We start from the raw sequence: 22,699 nt of genomic DNA, 5'->3' as shown, positions 1-22,699 counted from the left end.
AGTATCCACTGTGGGTTCAATGCCTTAACACTCCATCCCCACCCCTCCCAGTCAGAATTTCCAGTAACCCTCTGTGGAGGTCTGAACCTTGTTTTGAACCTCGTAATGCGCACGTTATTCTACCAAAAGAGCCTGATCTCTCAGCTTTGTGTATTACCATGTACCTGCATTTTTAGTATTGTTGAATTTTGTGCTTTTTGAATGAATATACAACATGAAATCTTTTATTGAGTCTACATTACCACTGTAAAATACCCTTACCTTAACAGTATTACTGCTGACAGTTACTGTACAAAACTGGCTTCAATTCTGACACAATGGAATGCTATTTGCAACTACTGACAACAGCTAACTTGCAGAATTGTTTCTGATCACAGATCAAAAACAAGTAAAATTACAATTTATGGAGCATGATGTATTTCCTTGATTAAGCCCCACTTTGGATGCTTATTTCCAAATGCCAAGTTCTGTTATCAATCAGCTTTATTGAGTCAGCTTTATCTTTAAAACAGCAACTATTTTTGGCAAGAAAATTGGGAGTCATTCTCTTTTCTCTTTATACAATCATTTTGACATCTTTTCTAAAAAGAGTAATGTGTTTATATTCGAAATTGCATGATTCTATGCGAGTACTTAATTGAGGAAATACAGCACAGGTATTTTCATTAACAGTGGAAAAAATGATAAAATCTATGTTTCTACTCCTATCTTAGCTTCCAGGTCGTCAGTTATTGCAATTACAAGTGTATATCAAGTCACAAGGTCACAAAAGTAAATTGCCTGAAATTACGATTTTAAAAGCTTGTATTTTAAGAGAACCACCTTTCTTATTTTGCATCTGCTCCTTCCACTTAGAATGAGCAAAGTATGAGAAATTACATCAATCTCTAAACCCGGATAATTGCAGATATCGTCCCCATACTCTGTCTGTAATAAGCTTTTCAGGTTTAGAGAGAATGTTCTTTACATTTATGACAACAAACATTCTCTTCAGTGCCCCTTTAACTTCTTAAGTACCATTAAACCAATCCATAGAACATTTACTTTTGAGGTTTATACAATTCTGAATTGCACTTAAATAAACATGACCGCATAACTAACTTTAACCTCTAACTCAAATAATCATCCAGCATTCCTGTTGGTCTCCTTGACCACCCACTTTCTTGCTAGCTACTGGAAACCGGTACATATTACAGTTATTCTTATTTTTAACAATCCTCGCATGTCAACAACTCAGGCCATGATATTCCTTTTTGTCAGACCAAAAAATAAAGAACCTACATTTAGTTTTCACAAGCCACATTACTTTAAAAATCTGTACTTCTACACAAAATTTTTGAGTCATTCTTATTATTACACTTTTCACCAGAAATACCAGAGATATATTACAAATGAGATCTTTAACAGTTTGAGTGAGACCGATAGGAGTTTCAAGGACATTCAAGCACCATTTGACAGGCTGTCAAGGCTTTCAGGGCTTTCACTTTTGGACTTAAAATTGAAGGAATGAGGGTACCAGTAACTCACATCCTAACACCATTTGTAAACAATAAGTAAATCGCTCATCAACACTGTGAGACAAACAACCACTAACCAAAGCTAGAAAAATATATATTGCCCTAATAGGCTTTTTGTGCTAAGAAGACAGTGGATTGTGCAAAAAATATGTACCAACTGTATGTCCTATATTGATGAGTGTAGTATGACAACAGGATGGTAAACTGACAAAGTAACTCGCCCAGTGGCCATTGATTCAACATTAGATCTGTCTATCGCTGTATTGATTAGACTAGTACGACTATCAGTGCAGCAAATGTGCACAAGTTCCTGTGGCTAATTTGATCTGTGCTATAGTAGGAAACATTTGCCTGGGTTAAACAAAATGTTGCAATTAAATTGCCATTCCTATTAAGTTGATGTAAGATCTAATTGTGAGTGAAAAAACACGTAACAATACATTGAGCCCTGTATGGCAGATTGCAAAGACAGGATGGATAAGTGATCCTAAAAGAACCTGCCAAAAGGTAAGCCTAGCCCAGCCAATACCATATGATGCTTTCACATAAAACAGAGATCTCACAAGTTTTTGGCACTCTGTCCAGTCATGAAAGTGGCAAAAACCTAAGAAAAACAATAATTGTGTTCACTCAAATTGTTTTCCAAACAGCGCATTTTTGAAAGCAGAGATTTAATGTCCTCTTATAGCAAGAAATGAAGATTTAAAAAAAGACCATGGAAGAATAACCAAACCTTGACATCAGACTTTATTCAAATGACAGCCTCTCATCATCACCGTCAGTGTTGCCATGATTTCACAAAAAAATCCCACAGCTGGAATAATCTTCCTCTTAAGTCAATTTTCAGAAAAAAAAATCTCTGTTTTCATATGAAAACTTAATTTCTTTGTGCGTCTGGGGTCTTCAATACAATACGCTAAGAGAAGGTTATATATTCTCGGCTTCTAATAATTATACAAAAGTGATACTACATGTACCTAGCTTTAACCAATATCATTTTGTAACAGTGAGTGCTTATCCTAACCGCAAGTTCAAACAGGTTGTGCATTTACACATACTTGATATGTCATTGACGTCATTGCCTGTGTATAGTGATAATTAACTGGCTAATTCCTACCTAATGTAACACTGGCCCTTTATTTAATGAATGCCGAGATGACACACCACATGACCTCGTTGGCATTTGGTTTCTGTGCTTGCTCTTCAGGTTCCAGATCTAGGAGATCTCGCACCCTTTTCATGGCTAGTTCATAATCATCGTCAGAGAGTGGAGCAAATGCGTTCTCTAACACATCAGAAGAGTGTGCAAGATAGATGAGAGACAATGTCCTCTTGTCCATTCTGTTAGGATCATTTACCCATTTCGATAAAACAGCATCTTGAACTTTGCGCACTACTCTCTGTTTGGACACGCTATCAACAAGAGGATGCGTTGTCATGTCGAATAAGAGGAAATTCTGTTTCTCGGTTGTAAGAACACCCTTTTCCACTAGATTCTTGGCAAGACGTTCACGGACATTTCTAAGCTGATACCTTAACTTCAGGGGGTTCCAGGTCTCACCTACAAAAAAACATCAGTTTAAGAGTGTGCTTAAGGAGGAACAAGCTAGTTCAGACATACAATGGGCACTGTAATTAAATGATTTAGCTGAGCCCTCTTTCCAATAAGAAGCAGAAGATGGAAGTATAGTATCACTAGAGACCACCTGGAGTGGGAAAAAATAGTGAGACAATCTCAGGTAGTACAGAGTGCAATGTACAGGTCTGACACATAGTAGTAGCAAACACAGGTCCTAACAACCAGTCACCCCCTTGCAGACTTTTAGCCAGGATTTAAAAAGCAGGCATCCAACATGTGCTATAGGACCTGCTCAAACAAATAATATTATTTTCAAGGCAACATATGAAAAATAAAACAATTTTCTTTAAGAAGTGGCCATCCACAGGAAGCCTGGACGGCCATCTGGCTAAAAGCCTTTCCCCTTGGTGGTTAGCTAGGGCTTTTTCCCTTGCAGAATTTGAAGGGACAGAAATGTCATAGGCCAAATGTGCAGTGGAGATTCTCCTCGATAGCACAAATAAAGAAATATAAAATTCTACTCAGCTCGTTTAAGAATCTCAACATGTTTACAGTAAAATAATGTTAAGAAGTTCTTGAGAAGATTATTTTTGTCAATGGCACAGGCATACTGGGAAAAAGAAATTGCTGGCCTGTGCCAGGCTAGGCTAGGGGGGAGGTGGGAAGGAATAAAAATAAAGAACTCTGGTTCTAGCTATGCCAGCCTGATTAACGATAACTTCTTGAAACAAAATACCGTTTTTTCTTAGTGGAATCCAGTTGCTTTTCCCTAAAATGATTTTGATTTTTATTCTTCCAATACTTTGTTTGTACCACAAAACACGATTGGCCCAGAATTGTATAACTTCAGCCAACACAGTAACAATAATTAATGGCCCATGTTGTTTATATTATTCGTCGTGTTGAAGACAAAATGTTAAATGGATTCATTTTAGTTTATCAATCTCAACTTAAGAACATCAGCTGCAAAACACAGACATCACACTTCCGAAGTTCAAGTTTTTGCTGAATAAGAACTCAAACAATTTATTCCAGCTGAATATGTATCGTCGAAAACAGTACGCTAAGAAGTGACACGTTTCTGGTCCCGATGGTCTCCAAGGCCTACCGAACTCATTTCCATAAGGCCTAAAAAAATTCTGATCATCCGCGCAAAACACCTTAAATCAGGCGCTAAAACGGAATATTTAACCACTAAAACCTCGTTATATATACTTTTCTGTGAACGACTTTCGGCTTGATGTAAACACGAATGAAGGAATTTGATTTTCCATACGACACGTTACATCTGCCCTTGATCATTGCAAATTTATCGCTAGAAAAGTAACCTTGGTAGCTTTGGACTTTAAAAGCGGTTTTTGAAACGTAGAATAGAATAAGGCAAGAGCAAATGCACTTCGCAGAGCTAGATTTAAGTCATGACCAGCAAATAAAAGTGGTCACAGATGGCATTAATAATTTGTCACCGTGTTACGTTCGACGTGAAGTACTCACTTACCACTCAACAGTTCAATCCAGTTCTGCGCTGTATCTGGTGGTTCAGTCTCTTTGATGTGCTTCAAGGCTTCATCCAGTAATACATCGCCTGTCAAGTTATCATTCTTGTACAGAACTCGCCTGTTCAGCAAGCTCTTTCGTCGCATTCCGGTTTTCTCCAGTTCGATTCGCCCTCTCAGGCCCAGTTCGATTATCATACACCCGCGCAGCCCCGATGAGATGCAATCATTCCAAAACGACGTGTAACCCTAATTAGAGAAGGGAAAACGTCCATTAAACAGATAACTACATAGATCTACGTCAAATGCAAGCAAGAAATCCTTACCTCTTTGTCTTTCAGCCCCAGCAGTAGCACTTCTTCCATAAGAGTGAGTCTCGTCTCTTTCCTATCACCAGATTCCTCGTCGCTTTCGTAACCTTCGTTGCCTTCGATGTCGGGATTGTCTTCTGGTGATATTCCACCAGTCGCAGTACTACGCTGAACTAACTGCCCGGTTCTTCTCGTTGCCATCGTAAGACAAGAGAAGAACTGACTAAGAAAGGATGAAGAACAGCAGCGACAAAACAACCATAAATTTCCCTGCTATTTTACCAAGATGGCCGTGTTGGCCGGTTTACAATAGACACCGATCGAACTGGCCCATGGGTAAGTGGTCAAAGCGGTGACCGACCCCTCCTCCCACCCGACCCTCTTTTGCTTGATTTGAAATCGCATTTTTTTAGAGCTTCACTAGATTGCTAAGGCGCCCCTTATTTCTCAAGAAGAAAATGAGGATTGTTATATTTTATTGTCGAGAACTATTTCATATAAAGAAATGAATGAACTGCGTGATTTTCGAACTTGCTTCAAGTACTTTTTAACCGCACTAGACAACGAAAACTGGCAAAAACTCGAAGCTGATCAAATAAGGTACAGTTTGTGTACACTTACTTCTGAAATCTACAATTCAAACGTGTCCATGCTACGCTTGGAAACAAAAGGTTGCCGAGTCTTTTTGGTTCGTATTTACTTTACAGAGTAAGCGGTGAAAATGCCCGAACAATCTACAACAACAAATAAGTAAATCATTCAATTCAATAGACCAATTTCGATATATCAAAATGAGCCTAACATAATAGACCCCAGTACGAGGCTCTGGGGAATAACTACAGCGTTTGTAGAGTTTATTCCCCAGAGCCTCGTGCTGAGGTCTATTATAGTCCATATTGAGGTCTATGGCTGAATTTTAATACATCAAAATCGGTCGATTGTCAAAGGATAAATTTTGAAGATTTTCAAAGCGATTCCAGGGGAAGACTTGCATTTAAAAAATTTCGGGGATGTTCGTCGCCTCGCTCAGGAGTGTAAATCACTGATTTTGGTCTCACTCAGAGTGTCCAAGACGAAACGCCACTATTTTTAGCTGTCAAGGTATTCTTCACTCGATGAAATAATCAAAAAACGCTGTCATGCCCGTTTAAAACTAGTATCTTTTCGGGGGTGGCTCAATTAAAGCTGGAGCCACGCCTCCTTTTGAGGTTTAATTTAAATCTTGCGACAAATATCCCCAACCATTTCACATGGGTGTTCCCCCCTGAAAGCGATTTGTACTTCCGTTTTACATAAGCAGTCCTCCCATTTCGTGAGAAATATATGGAGTGAAGTAAATTAAAGACAAACAATAGACTGCAAGGCTGATACTACGTGGAAAACGTTTCGAGACACCAACATGACAAGAACCGATAAAGTAGGATCGCAACAATGGACAGCTGTATCGCCCTTCTTGGGGCTCATCAGCACTGTGTAGCGAAGATATGTAACGCCAGCCCAACAGCCAACGCACATAAATTGCAAAATGACCCGTTCACTATATTACTAAGTTCCGTACTTTGAACTCACTTGCGCCCCGAAACACGCGTTGCCACATCACGTGTTTCGGGGTGCAAGGAGACAAAGTGTCAAGATTGGTGTCTCGAAAAGCAAAAGAATAAATGTGGCTGGACAACGCCAGCCTAAACATTTAAACATTCAACCGCATGGCCAGTACCATGCTTTAAAAAAAAGAAATCGATTGATGTCCAAAAGCTAGGACTGATGTCAGACTAGTGAAAAAAGCCATCTTGAATTTTCGAAAAAATTTGCATCTTATCATGATTATCACAACACGTCACTTAAAGCTAAAATTAAGGGTGTTTTAACAGGTTGTAGCGTAGCTATTAAGCAATGATTGGCCATTTGCGGACCGTTATTGTAGGATCACATGACAAAGAGTGGTATTATTGATTAATCCGAGTAGAAGTGATGGAAAGAGCTAGAAATTATTGTCAGCCGGACAAGACAAATGACAAGAAAAAAAGGAGCCTCACGTCTTTCTCCTCTCTTTCCTTCGAGTTCCCGCGAGTTGAATATATTAATATAGCTATCAAAATTAAATATAACGAAAAACACCCATGATTAAAGCCTTGAATGTAAACCTCACGAGTCAAAAATCGACAAAAAAGCGCCGGATCCGCCAGGTTGAAATAAATTTACACTGGGTGTGCTTTATCGAGAAAATAGGGTTTTTGTGCCTGAAAACAAGATGTTGCACAATTCATTGACCAGCGTTTCATGTCTTTCCTTGGGGTAACAACCGCACTGTGGTCACTAATCGAACACACTCCCTAATCTATGATTACTCCTAAGTTTATTTCTTAATTACACGGATCTTACTGATCTCAGCGGTGGATCCTCTCCATCGCGGGCGCACCGAAACACTCACGGCTGGAGAATGAGCCAACCCTCGCATCTGCTTAGTGGGTTTGTCCGAGGTTTGTCCGGCTCAGGTGATTTTGCCGGAGGAACTGAAACGAGAAGACGAGTCACGTGTTGTTTAAAAGTTGAACTGGCCACACATGCGAGTCCGTAGCAAACATGGGTCTGTTTATAAGATCGAGGTGAGTCCATTTCTCTTGCTAAAGTAGTGTTCCAGCTCTGTCATCTCCGTCTCTCTTAACCCAGTTACTCTTTTTTCCAGTCAAGTTTAATTTTTGGTGTTCTCGTTTTCTTTGGTTTGGTTCGGTTTAATGGACTACTGATGTATTATATTTGCACGGCAGATATATCTAAAAAGCCGAAATAAATCGGTAAAACAGGAATGGACGAATGTTTGGACAAGAGTCTTCTTGTGTTTAGTTTCTCTGTATACTATGGAAAGAGTTGAGAGACAAAAGTGGGTATCATACATTATCACTCGAAACAAGACTCAACTCTCCTCAACTTTCTGGCCAACTCTGAGCCGCTGTGAATTTGATGAAAACACACTCGGTAGATGTCGATAACATTTTACAAGACTTAACTATCAAACCATAGTTTGAATTGTCGTTTGATCTGTCAGTCCTCGAGAGGTGTTTGATCCTGATAGCTTAATGCGTTTCAAATGATGAAAACGAAATATAAAATTGTACTCGCTGTGAAAGGGTATTGGTGTAAACAGGACCCTTCTAAATACTGAAAGCGCTGAAAAACCAACGAACTAGTTCAACCACTTTGATTTTGCTTCGATGACTGTACGTGACACGAAATGAATTTATAAGAAGAAGAGACCCCGGGGATCTAACGGACGTGATCTGATTATCCAACCACTAGAAACAACACCCGGGTCAAGTGGTCTAAAGAGTGTTGTGGTTTTTTAATCCTACTTTGCTCCTAATTTACAGGATTGTTTAGGTGTGGCAAAAAATGGCCTATTTAGACATGTTCTCCAGGATATTCTGAATCGGTGCGCCTTAATCTATCTTATTGAATGCATAAAAAAAAGAAAATAACTCTTCACTGGTAACTATTGACCATGCTATAGGCTGTAACTTGAACCCGCAGCCACCAAAAACGCTTTTTTGGTGTGTTCAGCTGTTTGACTATAGCTGTTTAAACCCCAGCAGATTTCACTGCTTTTACTGAAAAAATTCACCACAGAAGTTCCATTTTACAGGTCAAGTATGGTTCACAATACTTTTGTCTTATAAAATAAAGAATCCTTCTACGCCTACCTGTAAACGTCTTCGAGCTTTTCCTCTGGTCAGGACAGAGTCACGAGCTTTCTACAAACAAAAACTGTGGTAAATCATTTTTGGAGAAACATTGCAGACAGTCTGTTAAGTTTTCTTCTTTTTTTACCTAGTTTTGACATGTCACTAACATCAACGTACGGTGAAAATCTTGTTGTGATGTTTTCCTTTTTACACACTTGGCGAAAAACCGCCTGTAGATGAATGTTGCACGTGCGATTTTGAAGCCTGTGATTGGCGGAGAAGTTTGGAACCCAACTGAAAGATGTCAAAAGCTGTCAAAAGTTGTTTCACTTTAATAAGTAAACCAGTGAAAAGGAACATCAAGAGCACGTTTCTGCGAATCTTTGTTTCAGCGGTTGGTCTCTCTGGAAACCTCTTATGTCATTCTCTATATAATCTCATTTGAGACAAAAATAAACACGACTTGCATTGCCGTAACACTCTGGAAAAGCAAAAGTGACGGTTATATTTTATCACACGTGAAGTTCTTGACTATAGCGCTTGCGATCCACAACCTTTAAACAGTAAGCTTTTTCCGGTCTTGAAGTATTTGCTTACAATAATTTTTGTGATATGGTAATTGAAGGTGTAAATTGCGAAATTTCTTTTATTCCTATAACAAAGGAATTCCATTGGTTCAATGACTTTGTCGTGATATTTACTGTTTTAAGGCACGTTTGAGTGTTTTCCTGCAGTACAGGAGTACAAACGGATGACTTTTATACTTCATGCTTGAAAACTTCATAAAAAGTCTTCGAAACTTGTGATAGCTTCCAAATCACTAGAGTATCATTTCACTGATATTAGAAAGTGATTGACAATTAGCTCTGTTTACGGACACATCAACAAAAAGACTGTTTGCTTTTATCGCCGTCAATGATCCAAGCTTTACAAAGAAACCGGCTGGAACGTCATAATGTTCAAACAAGTCCGTTCCCGCTTGAGTATTTCGCATAAAGAACCGTTGGATGTTGTGTTTGATCCACCTAGCGGATTTATTGATGTGAATGGGGTAGACATGGAGGGCCAAAGTGATGCTCGAAAGACAGAGTAAGTGTTGACAGTTGAGGGTAATGTCTAGTTAAGTTAGAACCACTTACTAAACTTGTGGTATTTTAAGAAGAGTTTTAATGAGTTGCGTTTTTGCTACCGGTTTTTTGTTTGTTCTTGTAGTTCCTTTGGTAGCAATTAAATATACATGCTAGATCTAGAACGCCACTTTCGCTGACTAACTCGACCATTTGTTTCAAGACTACTACTCATTCTACATATCTTTCAACACGTCTCCATGTTGTTCCGCTTCACCGGCTAGGAGCTTAGCTGATTTACAAAAGCCAGCTTCTTATTTAGACGGCAAAAGATCACCCTGGGAAACTTTTAACCACTGTTCTATCTAATTACATTTACCTCTATTTTAGTCGACCTAGTATTCATTTTACCAACATAGCTGATATATAAAACTTTTGAAAAACCTATCGATTGTATACCAGCAGTACTTATATAATACACTCCCTTTAATTCACCATGAATTATCAATAGCCAGTCCGGCATAAGAACAGTATTTTCTAACTATAGCTTAACTTATTATTAAGAAATAGAAAACATGTACTGTGTTTCTATCCATTTTTAGTAGAATTCTACTCGAACAGTAATGCAAATGCTGCAAGACCAGAAATAATTGGAATCGATATTCGAAGCAAATTTCAGTTAGAATTCTACTAAAAAGATTCGATTATTCGCTCTCAATTTCTATGAGGTGGTAGTTGATTCGGCCGAGCTATCACCTCATAGAAATCTCGCGCTCATAATCTAATTGTCAGATGGAAGCACGATTTTAAACCAATCCGCGAGCGTATTTTCTTTGGGCTATTTTCTAATCTAATAATTAGATTATGAGCTCGAGAGCGAATAATCTAAATGTTTTAGTATAAATCTACTATTCGTTCAAAACTTTATCTAAATCCTCTTCACAGACACCTCGAAAACACAAAGAAGCGGCCGTCATTTTGTTAACAAGCGCATACTACTTGGCTACTCACTGAGTAGCGTAGCTAATCAGAGAACGACGTTTGTGATAGAACGCTAGTAGATTTATACTAAAAGCAGATATTAGCAGATATATACTACACAGTGCACCACATTGTCGGGCTGAATTAGCGCTATATTTAAATTTTATCTTTATCAAGAACCATCGAGCACGACACTCCAACTACATTTAGCATTCAGTCTTATTTTGGAAGCGTTTTTTTTTTTTTTGAATGCTTTCATACGTAGGTGTGAGATACTGTGTGAATGATATGAGCACCTATGTAAGAAACACAAGGGCATTGTTTTATGGACTTAAAGCTGACTTTCGTTTCAGTTATTTCGGACGCAGCCATGAAGCTCACAGTGAACTGAAATGAAAACTTTTGAAACTAAAATGTAGTGCAGCCAAAACAATTGCTAGACGAGCAAAGCAATTTTGGGTGTTTGCTGTAATTTCTTGTATCCTGTAGAAATTTCTGTCGCCTTTATTGATTTATTCAATTTTCACTGCGATTATATAACAAAGAAAAAAATCCTAAACGATATTACAAAATAATAATATTATTAATAATAATTGTAATAACCACATTAATAAAAAAAAATCTTAGTACATAAGAAGGCAGTGAGGTAGACTAGAAGGGAACTGACGAACCATACGTGCTAGTCAACCCATTATGAAAATAAAATGTATGAATATATAAAAGCTTAATTTATTGATATAAGCTTCTGATAGTCTCTAGAGGTGACCAACAGAAGTCTCAAGAGGAGAAGACGTATTAACTTATTTGCCTTGATAATGTGTTATTTCCTTTTTGTGCTCGGACTAGGTTTATTCCTAGATGGTATTAGCACTGCTTCCTCTTTCCGTGTATAATATTTCTCAGGGAAGTTCGACAGCTCGGGTTTTACCATGATATTTTTTTGTCAAAAGCCCTTATCTTACGATATGCGTCCCCTTAAAAATCTTTAAATTTGAAAAGAAAACTCGTCCCTCTTGGTAAAAGTAAGTGGAGAAGGCTTTGTTTCTGTATTTTTTGGACAAATTGAACTGTATGAAATTAAAACTGGTCATTAATCGTGGAATTTGGCCAGAGAGTGTCTGAAATGAATTATAATTTATAACAACTTCCTCTGGGTTTACTATCCTAAAGTCTTTAAAGCGCAGTATTTCCTTTAACATTCAAAGGCGACATTCGGCAAAAGTAAATAACCTGAAATAAGCTGGTTGTCGCGACAATCTCAAGAATATTTGGTGCCAATGCATTAAATTTGGTGTTTGGAATGTCCTAGCAAACGAAATAAAACCTGCTGATTATGCATATCATAGATATATTTTCTTTTTCATGATATCTTTGTCATTTTTAGGTTTTTCTATGCTAAATGTTGTTAAATACTCGACCAATAATATGTTGGACAAAACGACGTAATCAACATGAAATTGTGGATATCCAAGCCTGGCGTGGTTACCTAGACACGGTTATGAGCAAAGTGCGAAGAGTTGACACAAAAGATGAAATATCCTTGAGTAAACCCGGTCTTGGAACGGATATTTCTAGCGTAAAAATAGCATATTTATCGATGGGGTAAACTGTCGTTTTGTTTTAGAATGCAATCATAATTGAAACAGGAGCAGTTTTTGATTTCTAATTAATGTATTCCTCGGCAGGGAACAGCCGGTGTATTCGACCAGAGCACACGTCTTTCAAATCGACCCAAGCACCAAAAAGAGCTGGCTTCCTTGCTCTAAACAGGCTGTAACAGTGTCCTTTTATTATGATCCGAACAAGGAAACTCATCGCATCATATCCGTCGATGGCGCAAAGGTAGGAAAGAAACTCTTTTTATGACATGGGGGACTGGAAATGTGGTTGAATCGAATTCGCTAACTTCGCAATTTATTCGTTAAATAGAAGCTTAAATCGCGTTGTGTTCTCGCTAATCTCAAACTTTTTACTAATCCTTTCTACTTTTCTCACTTAACGCGTGAAATTGTACTTAGACTTTGTTATAGGTTGCTTGTGGTGAAATTCTGTGGCAGGAAGTTTAGGAGCTGAAATCGTGTTGTATTTTCCTGTTATGGAGGAAACCATTTCAGTCGCAATGTCTTGATATGGCTTCTAGCCAAAACCTAAAGTGTTTTACCTTGTCTGCTGTCAAACATAATATTTTTGGACCAAAAACTTGTTTTAAGAACGACTGAAATACATGTAGTATTTCTTGAAATAAACTTTCGATCGCAGTAAGCAGTAATAATTATGGATATTTACCATTTGTCCCTCAAATCGAATTTGATGCATTCCTAAACTGTATCAATATATTATATTTGACACCAGGTCAAACAAAGACCTGCTAACAGGTTGTAGCCGGACTGTTTGGAATTTTTTCACTTATCTTTAAGAAAATAAACCCCATTTGCCTGCAAAGAAAATGTTTATTTAAAAAAAAAAATACATTTTTGTATCGTTGCTCTCGGAGATAATTGGAACACTGTGAAATTCAGCAATTATCGAATTCGTCGAAGCGTTCATCAAGGCATTCAAACATTATTACGCGCTCTTGACTCTCGAACGCAATTTTGAAAGCATTATAATCAAGTTCATTGTTCTTAAGGTAGTCATGTCGGTCACTCGGGTTTTTTTGGCTAATTTGAATTTTACGCGACTAATTTTAAAGTTATTCAAACAGCAATACTTAATATGGCGGATATAAGCGCTCATTTGAACGTGGAAAACAGATACGTGTATAAACTGTTTCCTATATAAAGTTGGTACATGTTCACTCTACTCTTGATAACTTTGCAGCTTCTATTAATATTTAAGCAGTTATTGTCTGCAAGCCACATGGTTGCCAATTTTAACGTCGTTGCTTAACAATAAACAAAATAAGGTTATACATTTGAAGCACTCATGAGACAATGTACCTCTTGAGTTGCTCAAAAATAAAAGCTGTTATTTTTGTGTTATAGTATTTTGATGAAAACCTGTTGCAACACATATTAATCCTTGATAACTGGATGATCTATAGTAAAAATTACTGACATACCTTGATATATTTGTTCCGAAAATAAAAGCTGACCTTTGTCTCAAGAACTACTCATGCCTTAGCTGGAAGCCTCAGTCTGTTTCAAAACAAGTCTTTGTGCAAAACCTTTCTTATGAAAATAAGTTTGATTTGCATGAAAATGAACCTGGCGGAACTTATTTTCATATGAATAGTTTTGCACGAAGACTTGTTTTGACACAGAGGCAAAAGGCAACTTGGAAATGGTCTATTATTAAGGGTAGTAAGAATAATTTCAACTCTCTGCTGGACAAGATTTGTACCAAGAATACTAATGATACTGGAACCCAGACCTCTCGATCCAGAATCTACCTGTTAATCAGCCTAGTCCTGGGTAAAGTGGATAGGGAACTAGTATCTAAGAACAGAATTATGGATTGTCTTCTAATTCCTTAGTAGAAGTGGTTTTGCTCTGGTTTTAAACCAACTTGGCCTCACACAATGTATATCCCAGAGAAGACAAGATTCACTAAATTTTCACGTGTTGTTGTTATTGTGACAGGCAATTGTCAACAGCACCATTGTGCCGAACATGACATTCACGAAGACATCACAGAAGTTTGGCCAGTGGTCAGATGCCAGGGCTAACACTGTGTTTGGATTGGGATTTGCATCTGAAGCTGAACTCAATAAGGTTGGCAATAAAACAAATCTTGAGTTCTCGCCATGCAGCCATGTGACACGTCAGGTGTACACCTAAATCTAGTTATACATACAATCTTATTCCCAGGTTTTCTGCCCCGCCCCCTCCCCACCCCAATCTGGGAAGAAGAGAGACTCTGAGGTCTCATACTTACAATCATTCAGTAAATCATTTTGAACTCTTGACTACCTTATATTTGAAAAAGTGCTTTTCATCTCCAGCATGTGGTACCCTGAATGTAAAGGTTGATGTTTTGTATGTAATATCTGTTTACGATAAAAATTGTTTCATTTACAATGTACTTAACCAATATAAGTGAGCAGCTGGTGTTGTGTTTTATATCCTGTGTAATGTGAGACCTAACTTGTTATAGTCAACATTAGGTTGGAAAGACAGAGGGTTGGGAGGGGCTGGGAATTGTACTGGATAGGTTCAGGAAATTGGAGATTGGAGCAAGGTACAAATATTTGAAAGTGCTCAGTATTTGACCTTAACAGGTAAGGAACAACAACAACAAATAAAAGCATTTGACCTTTTTAGTTTTAACTTTTTAACAAGTCATAAGTACTTTGTGTACCTTAAGGAGGCTGTAATAATAATGGTAATTTCTTCATGCCAGAGATTTAAGAGAATTCAGCCTTTCCTCTGGCACAGTATATTGCGATTCATTAAAAAACAACTGAAATCACTTGACATTCTTCGGGAAATTAGTTTGCAGACAAATTTAAGGAAGCTAAGGGTTCCACCCGGACAGCTGGTAGTACCAGCAGTGGAAACTCCAATTCATCTGCAACAGGCGTGAATGCTATAACTACGAATGGCACATCAAGTGGAGCAGTGAATGGTACAACAGACTCTCCTCTCAATACACCCAGTGTTGGACACAAAACATCGTCACTCAAAAGTAACTCCTCGGCAAGCAGTGGAGAGGTACATACACAAATGTTTTTTTTTTTGTTTTTCTTTTTGGTTAATCCTTTGATGATTCAAGTCTGAAGTGAAGACAATCTGTATTCATTTGAAAGTGTCAAGAACTAGCAAAAAGAGACATAGTACAATTTGTGAATACTGTGGGTTACTAAATACAGTTGAACCTCCATTAAGGAACACCTCTCTACTACAGCCACTTTTTTGTCTTGGTTGACGGTCCATACATTCACTCTAATTATAACTTCTCTTTACAATGGGCACCTCTACACAACAGCAACGGCCACCAGAGTATGTCTTAACTGCCAAAAATAACTTCTTAACAATGGCCAGTTAGTCACTAACCGATGAATGGTGTAAACAATTTTTTTTTATAGTAAAAGAACACAAAACTTGATTTGTACCTTGTGTTTTTGGCCTCCGTTTCTGTTTGGTGTCAGTTAAAAGTATTTTGATTGTGTTTTTTATTTCTATGCTGCAGAAAGCATTTTTTAAAAATATGTTGCATCCCCCAAAACAAGCAATAATTGTTATATTACACTCCTACGTCCCCATAATGGCCACCTTGCTCCAACGGCCACTTCCCTTTGTCCCCAAGATGGCTGTTGTGGAGAGGTCCGACGTTAAATATATGTGATATATTGGCATTATATTGTTTTCTTTTCCTCATAAAACGGTGCCATTTATTGGCCTGTTCATGGTCATGCATAACTAACAATGGAACTGTTTAGACAACATTGCAAAAACTGTATCAGCACAGCTTAACCGTGTAGAGTTATGCAACAATTGTTGTCGCTCCCTGTTGCACTGAAGTTACGCTTGTTCACATTTTACTTTGGAGAGTTTTGATACTTGATTTTACTACTTAATAGTGTAGCATTAGTGTTGTCAATGACAATATTAGCAGGATGGTTGGCCTGTATTCGGGAATTGTTCTTGTAATGAGTGAAATGTAGGTCAAGAAACCTTTTGAACAATACTATTGCGAAAAGCATATTTTTAAGATACATTGTCAAGCTGTATGTTATTTTTTCCTTCTTAGGTTGTAAAAGTGGTCAGCAAATTTTGCAAAGTAATTTTTGACAATAATTATCCTCAAAGATGCATATATATATTCTTAGAATGTTTTAGGTGAAATTAATAAAAAAAAAAACCTTAAGACAATAAATAAACATTCTTCACTCAGTTCATTGTTTGTTGTAGTTTCAATTAGCTTTAGCTGTTAAATATTGGCAGCAAATCTTTCCATGTGAAATTGGACAATTAATCATTCAAGCATGTTAAACTGTATTATCACAGAAATAATATTTGGTGACTGTTACCGGTATATAAAATAATGTTGTCTTGGTGAATTTGTGCCTTTTAAGTGATTTATGTCCTGAATGGATAAATCTTGTCTTCAAAGTAAAATAATGCTAATAAGTGAAGGGAATGTCATCAAATTCTGTTTAGGTGTACTTTGCTCACAGGAGGCCAATAGCATTTTTCATATTTTGACAAATGACTTATTATTAATTTTATTAAGTAAGTGGTTCAACAAAGAATTAGTTGTGCATCATTTGTAAATAACAATTGATATTTGTTATCACTTCACTTAAGATCTAACATCCAAACTGCATTGTGTAAATATGGATGATTCTGTTAAATAAGCATTTGGCAATATTGAACAAGCCATAATGGTTCAAGAAAGAGAACAATGGCAGGCTTTGGGAAAAGAAAAGCATCTCTGCCAGCATCATTTAAAATGAAAATTTTATCAAAGGTAATGTGAGCTTACCTTCATGTTGGTTATATTAAAATTGCTTTTTCCTTATTTCTTGTAAACAGCTTAATGCTTATCTTGCCAGTGTGAATTGTCAATTTTTTACCAAAAACATTTTTAAGCTTTGTGTTTACATGTAGGCTTGCACTTTAATTAATCAGTTGTCTCAGTTCTTAACAGCTACAAACAGCATATATCGAATTTCACTTCACTTTCTATGTTACAGTTGATTTTGGCTGATGGTAGTAAATAAATACACGTGAATTAACATGAATATTAAGTTCATGCTTCACAATGACTTGGCAAAACTTGTGCATTAAAAATTTATTGCTCCCTATGTCCAAAAATTAAATTTCAAAAATTCACTTGTCAGCTACATGTATGTAGGTTAACATTTTCACTTCCAAAGTTAAACCTTCAGGCGTAACCAATGTGGCTACAGTTTTTATAATCTTTTGTTGAAATTGTAGTGTGTGACCATTCAAATGGGAACTATTGAGTGGAATATTCATGTGGTGTTCTTATTATATGCTCGGCAAAATGTTCCAAATTTTTTTGTCCCTGGATGAAACCCTAGTGTGTCAGACCATTCATGCAAAAGATTCTGACTAGTGTTTTTGTCTGTTACTGTTTATTTGCTTAGATACAAGGTGACGGGCAATTTTAGTCTGTTCAAGAAACCCTAGTGTGTTAAACCATTCAAAGTAAAGCTGTTTCAGCATAGAATTCACGTGGTGTTTGTTTTGCAGTATTTTGCATAGTGAAATTGTATATCACTTCTTTTATTTTTCACTTGGCATTTTTGGAGTGAAGGGTTTGTATAGTTGTTTCATGATTAAGAAGTTTAAATTTTTAGCTTGTTTAAATTTTTGATGAAGATTTGCGAATCTTGTTAAGAAATCTTAGGCGATAAGTATTTAGATAATGTTGTTTCATGATAATAGCAAAGATTTTGAAGTATTTAACTGGTTGGTATTTATTCCATGGACTTTTCTAGCTTGTGGGAAGTGGATGACAACAGCATATTAAACATGTTATGTTTTGTTACAATGTACCTTTCAGGAAGAATCAAAGGAATCTTCTGGCATCAGCCATAAATTGATTGGAAACACAGAGTCACATCTGAAGTATGAAAATGACCGTCTGAAGATGGCTTTAGCTCAGAGGTAGGGGAAATGAAAGATAGAAAACCTCAACTTAACTCTTATGGAACGTGGCCATGATCTTTCCAGTTGCATGATCTTACACAGTTTGTTTGTGATTTGCTTTATGCTCATTATGTCATTGGTTTAACTGAGGTGAGATAAAGTCAAAATAACCATCTGCATTTCGACTAAGTAGTTTGAAAGAAAACACAACAAATAAATAAGCTGATGCAGATTCAGGTCATAACCTACCAAACTGTTAGGGCTAATTTAGATGGTTCAACTTTGTGGTACACAATTTCTATCAGCGTGTGTTTCCATCATCTAAAAATTGCATTAGTTATGACTTTCATGATGTAACAAAGTCTGGGGCTATGATTGTTGTAGAAACATTTGTCAAAATGTAACAGTTATGGGGATACATGTATTGTAGGGCAGCTTGATTTACTTATTAATAAGACAATAAGTAGATTTGTTGGAAGCTTGTTGCATGCGTTAAAATGTTACAGACCAAATCATCAGTGAGTGCAACCTGACATCGTTGATTTGCTAAGAATATGCTTCAATGTCGGATCCAGGGGGAAGTAGCAATACTTAGATTGGCTTAACTCTGGCAGGGTGGGCCATTTTTCCTGAGTGCAGACTTTACCTTAACTGAAAAAGGACTTGATATTGCAGTTCTGCGAATGCTAAAAAATGGGAGACAGAGCTTCAAACACTGAAGAATAACAATGCAAGGTTAACAGCAGCCCTGCAAGAAAGCACAACAAATGTCGAGGAATGGAAGAAGCAGTTAAATGCCTACAAAGAAGAAAATATCAAACTCAGGAAAAAGGTGATCACAGTAGACCAGCCATGTTATAGTTCAGTTCAATTTAAGTTCCAGGGTTCTGTCACGGGTAGTCTTCTTAGAAAACCACTGACAGTTTTCTAAATCAATCATAACTGAAAATGATTGTCTGACAAGTTCTTTCACTTTGCTCTTAACGAATCTCCTTGTTAAGCAATGTTTGTCATTTAGCAAGTGATGTTATGATGGTGGAATCAACCATTTACTGATTTTGTTTATTTTTGCTTAGGTCCAAGAGCTAGAATCGTCAGACCAAGTTAGTGAGAGATTTAATGTCGTTCAGCAAGAAAAACTCACCCTTGATGGCCGAGTGATTCAACTGGAGAGCATGATCAGACAAAAAGATGAGGTCGGTGTGTCATCCTTGAGGGGGAGTAGAGGGGAATGGAAGGGGATGGGTGGGAAAGGAGTCCTACCAGTAGGAGCTAGTTTGCTTGAATTCAAGCATCCTATTCGTCAAGATGACTTTAATTTCTATCAGTAGACATCTGTTCTTGACAGGTTATTAAAATCAATCAAAGAAAAAGTAAACCTAATTGTGCCCTATTCAAAGAAAATTTGGTAGTGCAATCATCATTTAAGGTTGCATTTCTCTATGCATTCTGCCTATCTGTCAACTCACTTGTGAGTCTGTTTGTTTGTTTATTTGTTTGCTCATCATAATTAGTAATGTTTGCCGAAGTTTTGTCTTTTGGCCATTCATATTTTCAATTTTATCTCTAACAGTATTTCTTCTCCCCATACATGTACACACCAATATATGATAACATGGAATTATTTATAATAACTGTTTCTGTATTTTGCAGGACATGGGAAATTTGAGACAATCAAATGCTGAACTCACCAATCAAAACCAGGTAGCTTAAGACTGAGTTATTGCAACCCCTAAGGAATGAGTGTTTTCAACTGCAAATGCAAATCCAGAGCTTTGAATTTAAGTCTTGAGAAATACATAAAACAAAGAATTAAGATAGATATGTTTAAATAGAAAAGTGAAAATGGTCTTTGGGATGAGAGGAAAGCTAAGTACCCAGAGAAAAACCTTTTATGAATAAGAACCAAGAGCAACTGAAGTCATCTATGACTGGAGCCCAACCTTAGTTGAAGCCTTAGTATATTGATGAGTGCTGAGCACTTATGGGCTGAAGACTGGATGATCTCTGCTGATACAGTGAAACCTCTGTCAAGCAGACCCCATATTAAGTGGGCACCCTCTATTAAGAGGACACCAGCTTGAGTCTCAAAATTTTCCTCCTACATTGACTGTAAAATAAACCTGCATTCAGCGGACACCTCTGTTTAAAGGACGTGGACACCATTATTATGCCATTTTGTTGCACAAAACCAGCAATAAGCAGACACTTCAAGGGTTTTTTTTACTTCTGAAAGCTCAGCTCAGATTCCTTTAACATATTTCAGTGATGCTATTCCAGATTAATGTATCGACTGACTGGACATTGTACTTATGAGCAGTCTTTGATTTTACATTGTGTTACACTGAGTTACAAAAGGGTTAATAAACTATTATTGCACAATATGTTAGAACCTGCTTAGAGCAGACACCCTGTATTAAGTGGATGCTAGTGAGGGTCCCAAGGGTGTCCGCTTAATAAAGGTTTCACTGTAGATGGTTTATATTGTTCCTAAGTAAACATGAATATTGGAATCATTACTTGTTCTTTACAGTTAAAATGTATATATTTTTTCTCTATTTTAGACTTTGCAGATGGAAAATCAAACAATGCAAATGAAAATAGAAGAGCTGACATCACAGATGAGTGCTGCAGCTTTGGATGAAACTCGTGTTCAGGAACTCACTGAACTTCAGCAGGAACTGGCTAGCAAAATCGAGGAGATGAACTTGCTCAATGTACGACTGGCTGCAAGCTTGCAAGCAAGGCCCCCTGCACCAGAGAGTTAAAACAATGTATGAGTAGAAACAGCTTTATATCCTCAATTATCAGCTGCAGAAAGACAGAAATTAATTTATTTATAGGAAACAAATGAAATGGTTAGTGTATAAGCATCTTTGACTGTGATTTGCTATAGTAGCATTTCGAACACAGGTTATGGTAGGAATTTTTGTGTGCTAAAATAGGGGAACAGCAAAGGTTAAATTAGGAAGGGCAGTCGTTAATTTGGGGGAACTGTTTATTTTCATAGGTTTATGTTGTGCTACATGTACTTACTGGAAGCAATGGTTTTCATTGCTATTGTGTATCATCATCATCATCTTTATTGTGGGTGTCATTGTCATCATCATCATCAATATTGCTTTTTGTGTTATTAGGCACGGGAGAATGTATATAATTTGTCAGATTAGTTCTTTTAAGACCATGTGGTTTCAAACAGTAGGTAGACATGCTTATTGTACAGACCACATGGAAAAGTCCTGATAATTGAAACTCCGTAAAATTTAGGCTCAGTTGATAAGGCTTGACTGTAAATGGAACTAGAATACTTCTACACTGCACTAGTTTAGTTGGTGATGACTCAATTTGCAACATGCATGTTACCTTTAAATGTCAGAGTGTAACAGAAATAAAGAAATTTAGAACCAGGTGTAACTATAATTATGTTCAACACCAGCTTTTCTTGACCATAAATAAATTATACGAAGTATGATTTTCTCAGACATATTTCCAAACCCATAACGTCATTTCTACTTTCCTTGTAAATGTCTATAACTTGTCTAGTGGCTTGCCTTCGACAGGGATGTGTTACTAGATCCCTAAACATTTGGTAAATTTTGATTCAATTCAGTTTGCTAGTTTTGCTCCTGGATTATAAAATTTCTCTAAAAATCAGGAATATTTTGTTAAAATGAGTGATGTTGTAAGTGTCAAGCCAGTTGCCACATGTTAAATTAACATGAAGGTTTTAAACATCTTTGTACTGGTCTCTTTTACCACCATTATTTAAATCATTGTGCAGTTTTGTCAATTCTATAATAGTTGTGAAGAGGACCAGAAGGCAAGGCAAAGCTCTTTTTGTTTTTGTATGTAATTAAACCTTTGTTTAGTGCTAGAGGGATTGCTTTCTTGAAATAAAATTTTAGAATGTACAAGGTACATTAATTTAATTAATACTGTAGGTAACAATTTATAATATATTATTGAGTAGTGGTAGCCTAGGTGTAGGGAGGGAATGTCGCTTCCTCCTTCCTGTTTTTCTTCAGGTGTGTACGGCTACATATAGGCTAGAGTCATTTTACAGAGTGTGATTTTCATTAGGTCAAATTTTATTAAAATAAAAATAAACAGGAAAACATGACTGTTTAAAGAAAATCTGAATAATGTATATACATTCTATAGAAGTTTGTTTTAATATAATGCTTTTGATTTGATTTATATGACTAATTGTCAGATTGCCTGAGTGCCAGCTTGTTTTGTATGTGGGTATAAAGTTGGAATGCTTTCAGCTCAGGCCCTCCAGGTTAAAGGAAAAAAAATTAAATGTAAATTTAGTGTACATGTGTGGAATTAGACATAGAAGGATTATTAATACAGGATGGTGTGGCAAGGGGTGGTGAAGAGCAGTTACTTATCAAGAAAATCCACTACTAACATTGAAGTTAAGTAATTAAACGCATTTAAAAGTTTGTCCAAAGTCTGGTTGTGTGGTTTTATTTTTTGTAGTTTCCAGGCCCTTGAGGAACACAG

The 22,699-nt window shown here is 36.9% G+C and overlaps 2 protein-coding genes across 3 annotated transcripts; one reads left to right on the top strand and one right to left on the bottom strand.

The window, feature by feature from the left end:
* Positions 1-208: 208 nt before the first annotated feature.
* LOC145462885 (Golgi phosphoprotein 3 homolog sauron-like) lies at positions 209-5,296 on the bottom strand. The gene is made up of 3 exons (XM_081446535.1): positions 4,919-5,296; positions 4,595-4,841; positions 209-3,078 (listed from the first exon to the last, which is right to left on the bottom strand). The coding sequence occupies exons 1-3, from the start codon at positions 5,102-5,104 to the stop codon at positions 2,654-2,656; spliced, it is 858 nt and encodes a 285-aa protein (XP_081302661.1). The 5' UTR covers positions 5,105-5,296; the 3' UTR covers positions 209-2,653.
* Positions 5,297-9,325: 4,029 nt separating this feature from the next.
* On the top strand, positions 9,326-22,646 carry LOC145462860 (uncharacterized). 2 transcript variants are annotated; one of them, XM_081446511.1, is made up of 9 exons: positions 9,326-9,672; positions 12,317-12,473; positions 14,213-14,344; positions 15,065-15,283; positions 18,105-18,208; positions 18,866-19,022; positions 19,267-19,386; positions 19,844-19,894; positions 20,755-22,646. In XM_081446511.1, the coding sequence occupies exons 1-9, from the start codon at positions 9,539-9,541 to the stop codon at positions 20,956-20,958; spliced, it is 1,278 nt and encodes a 425-aa protein (XP_081302637.1). In that variant the 5' UTR covers positions 9,326-9,538; the 3' UTR covers positions 20,959-22,646. The 2 variants fall into 2 exon arrangements, with proteins under 2 accessions (XP_081302637.1, XP_081302629.1); XM_081446503.1 differs by lacking the exon at positions 9,326-9,672 and adding an exon at positions 10,527-12,233.
* The last annotated feature ends 53 nt before the right edge of the window (positions 22,647-22,699 follow it).

This window comes from Orbicella franksi, chromosome 1, assembly GCF_964199315.1.
Source record: "Orbicella franksi chromosome 1, jaOrbFran1.1, whole genome shotgun sequence".
NCBI classification, from domain to species: Eukaryota; Metazoa; Cnidaria; class Anthozoa; order Scleractinia; family Merulinidae; genus Orbicella; species Orbicella franksi.
Note: the sequence above shows the minus strand (reverse complement) of the source record. Positions and strands in the feature narration are given on the sequence as shown.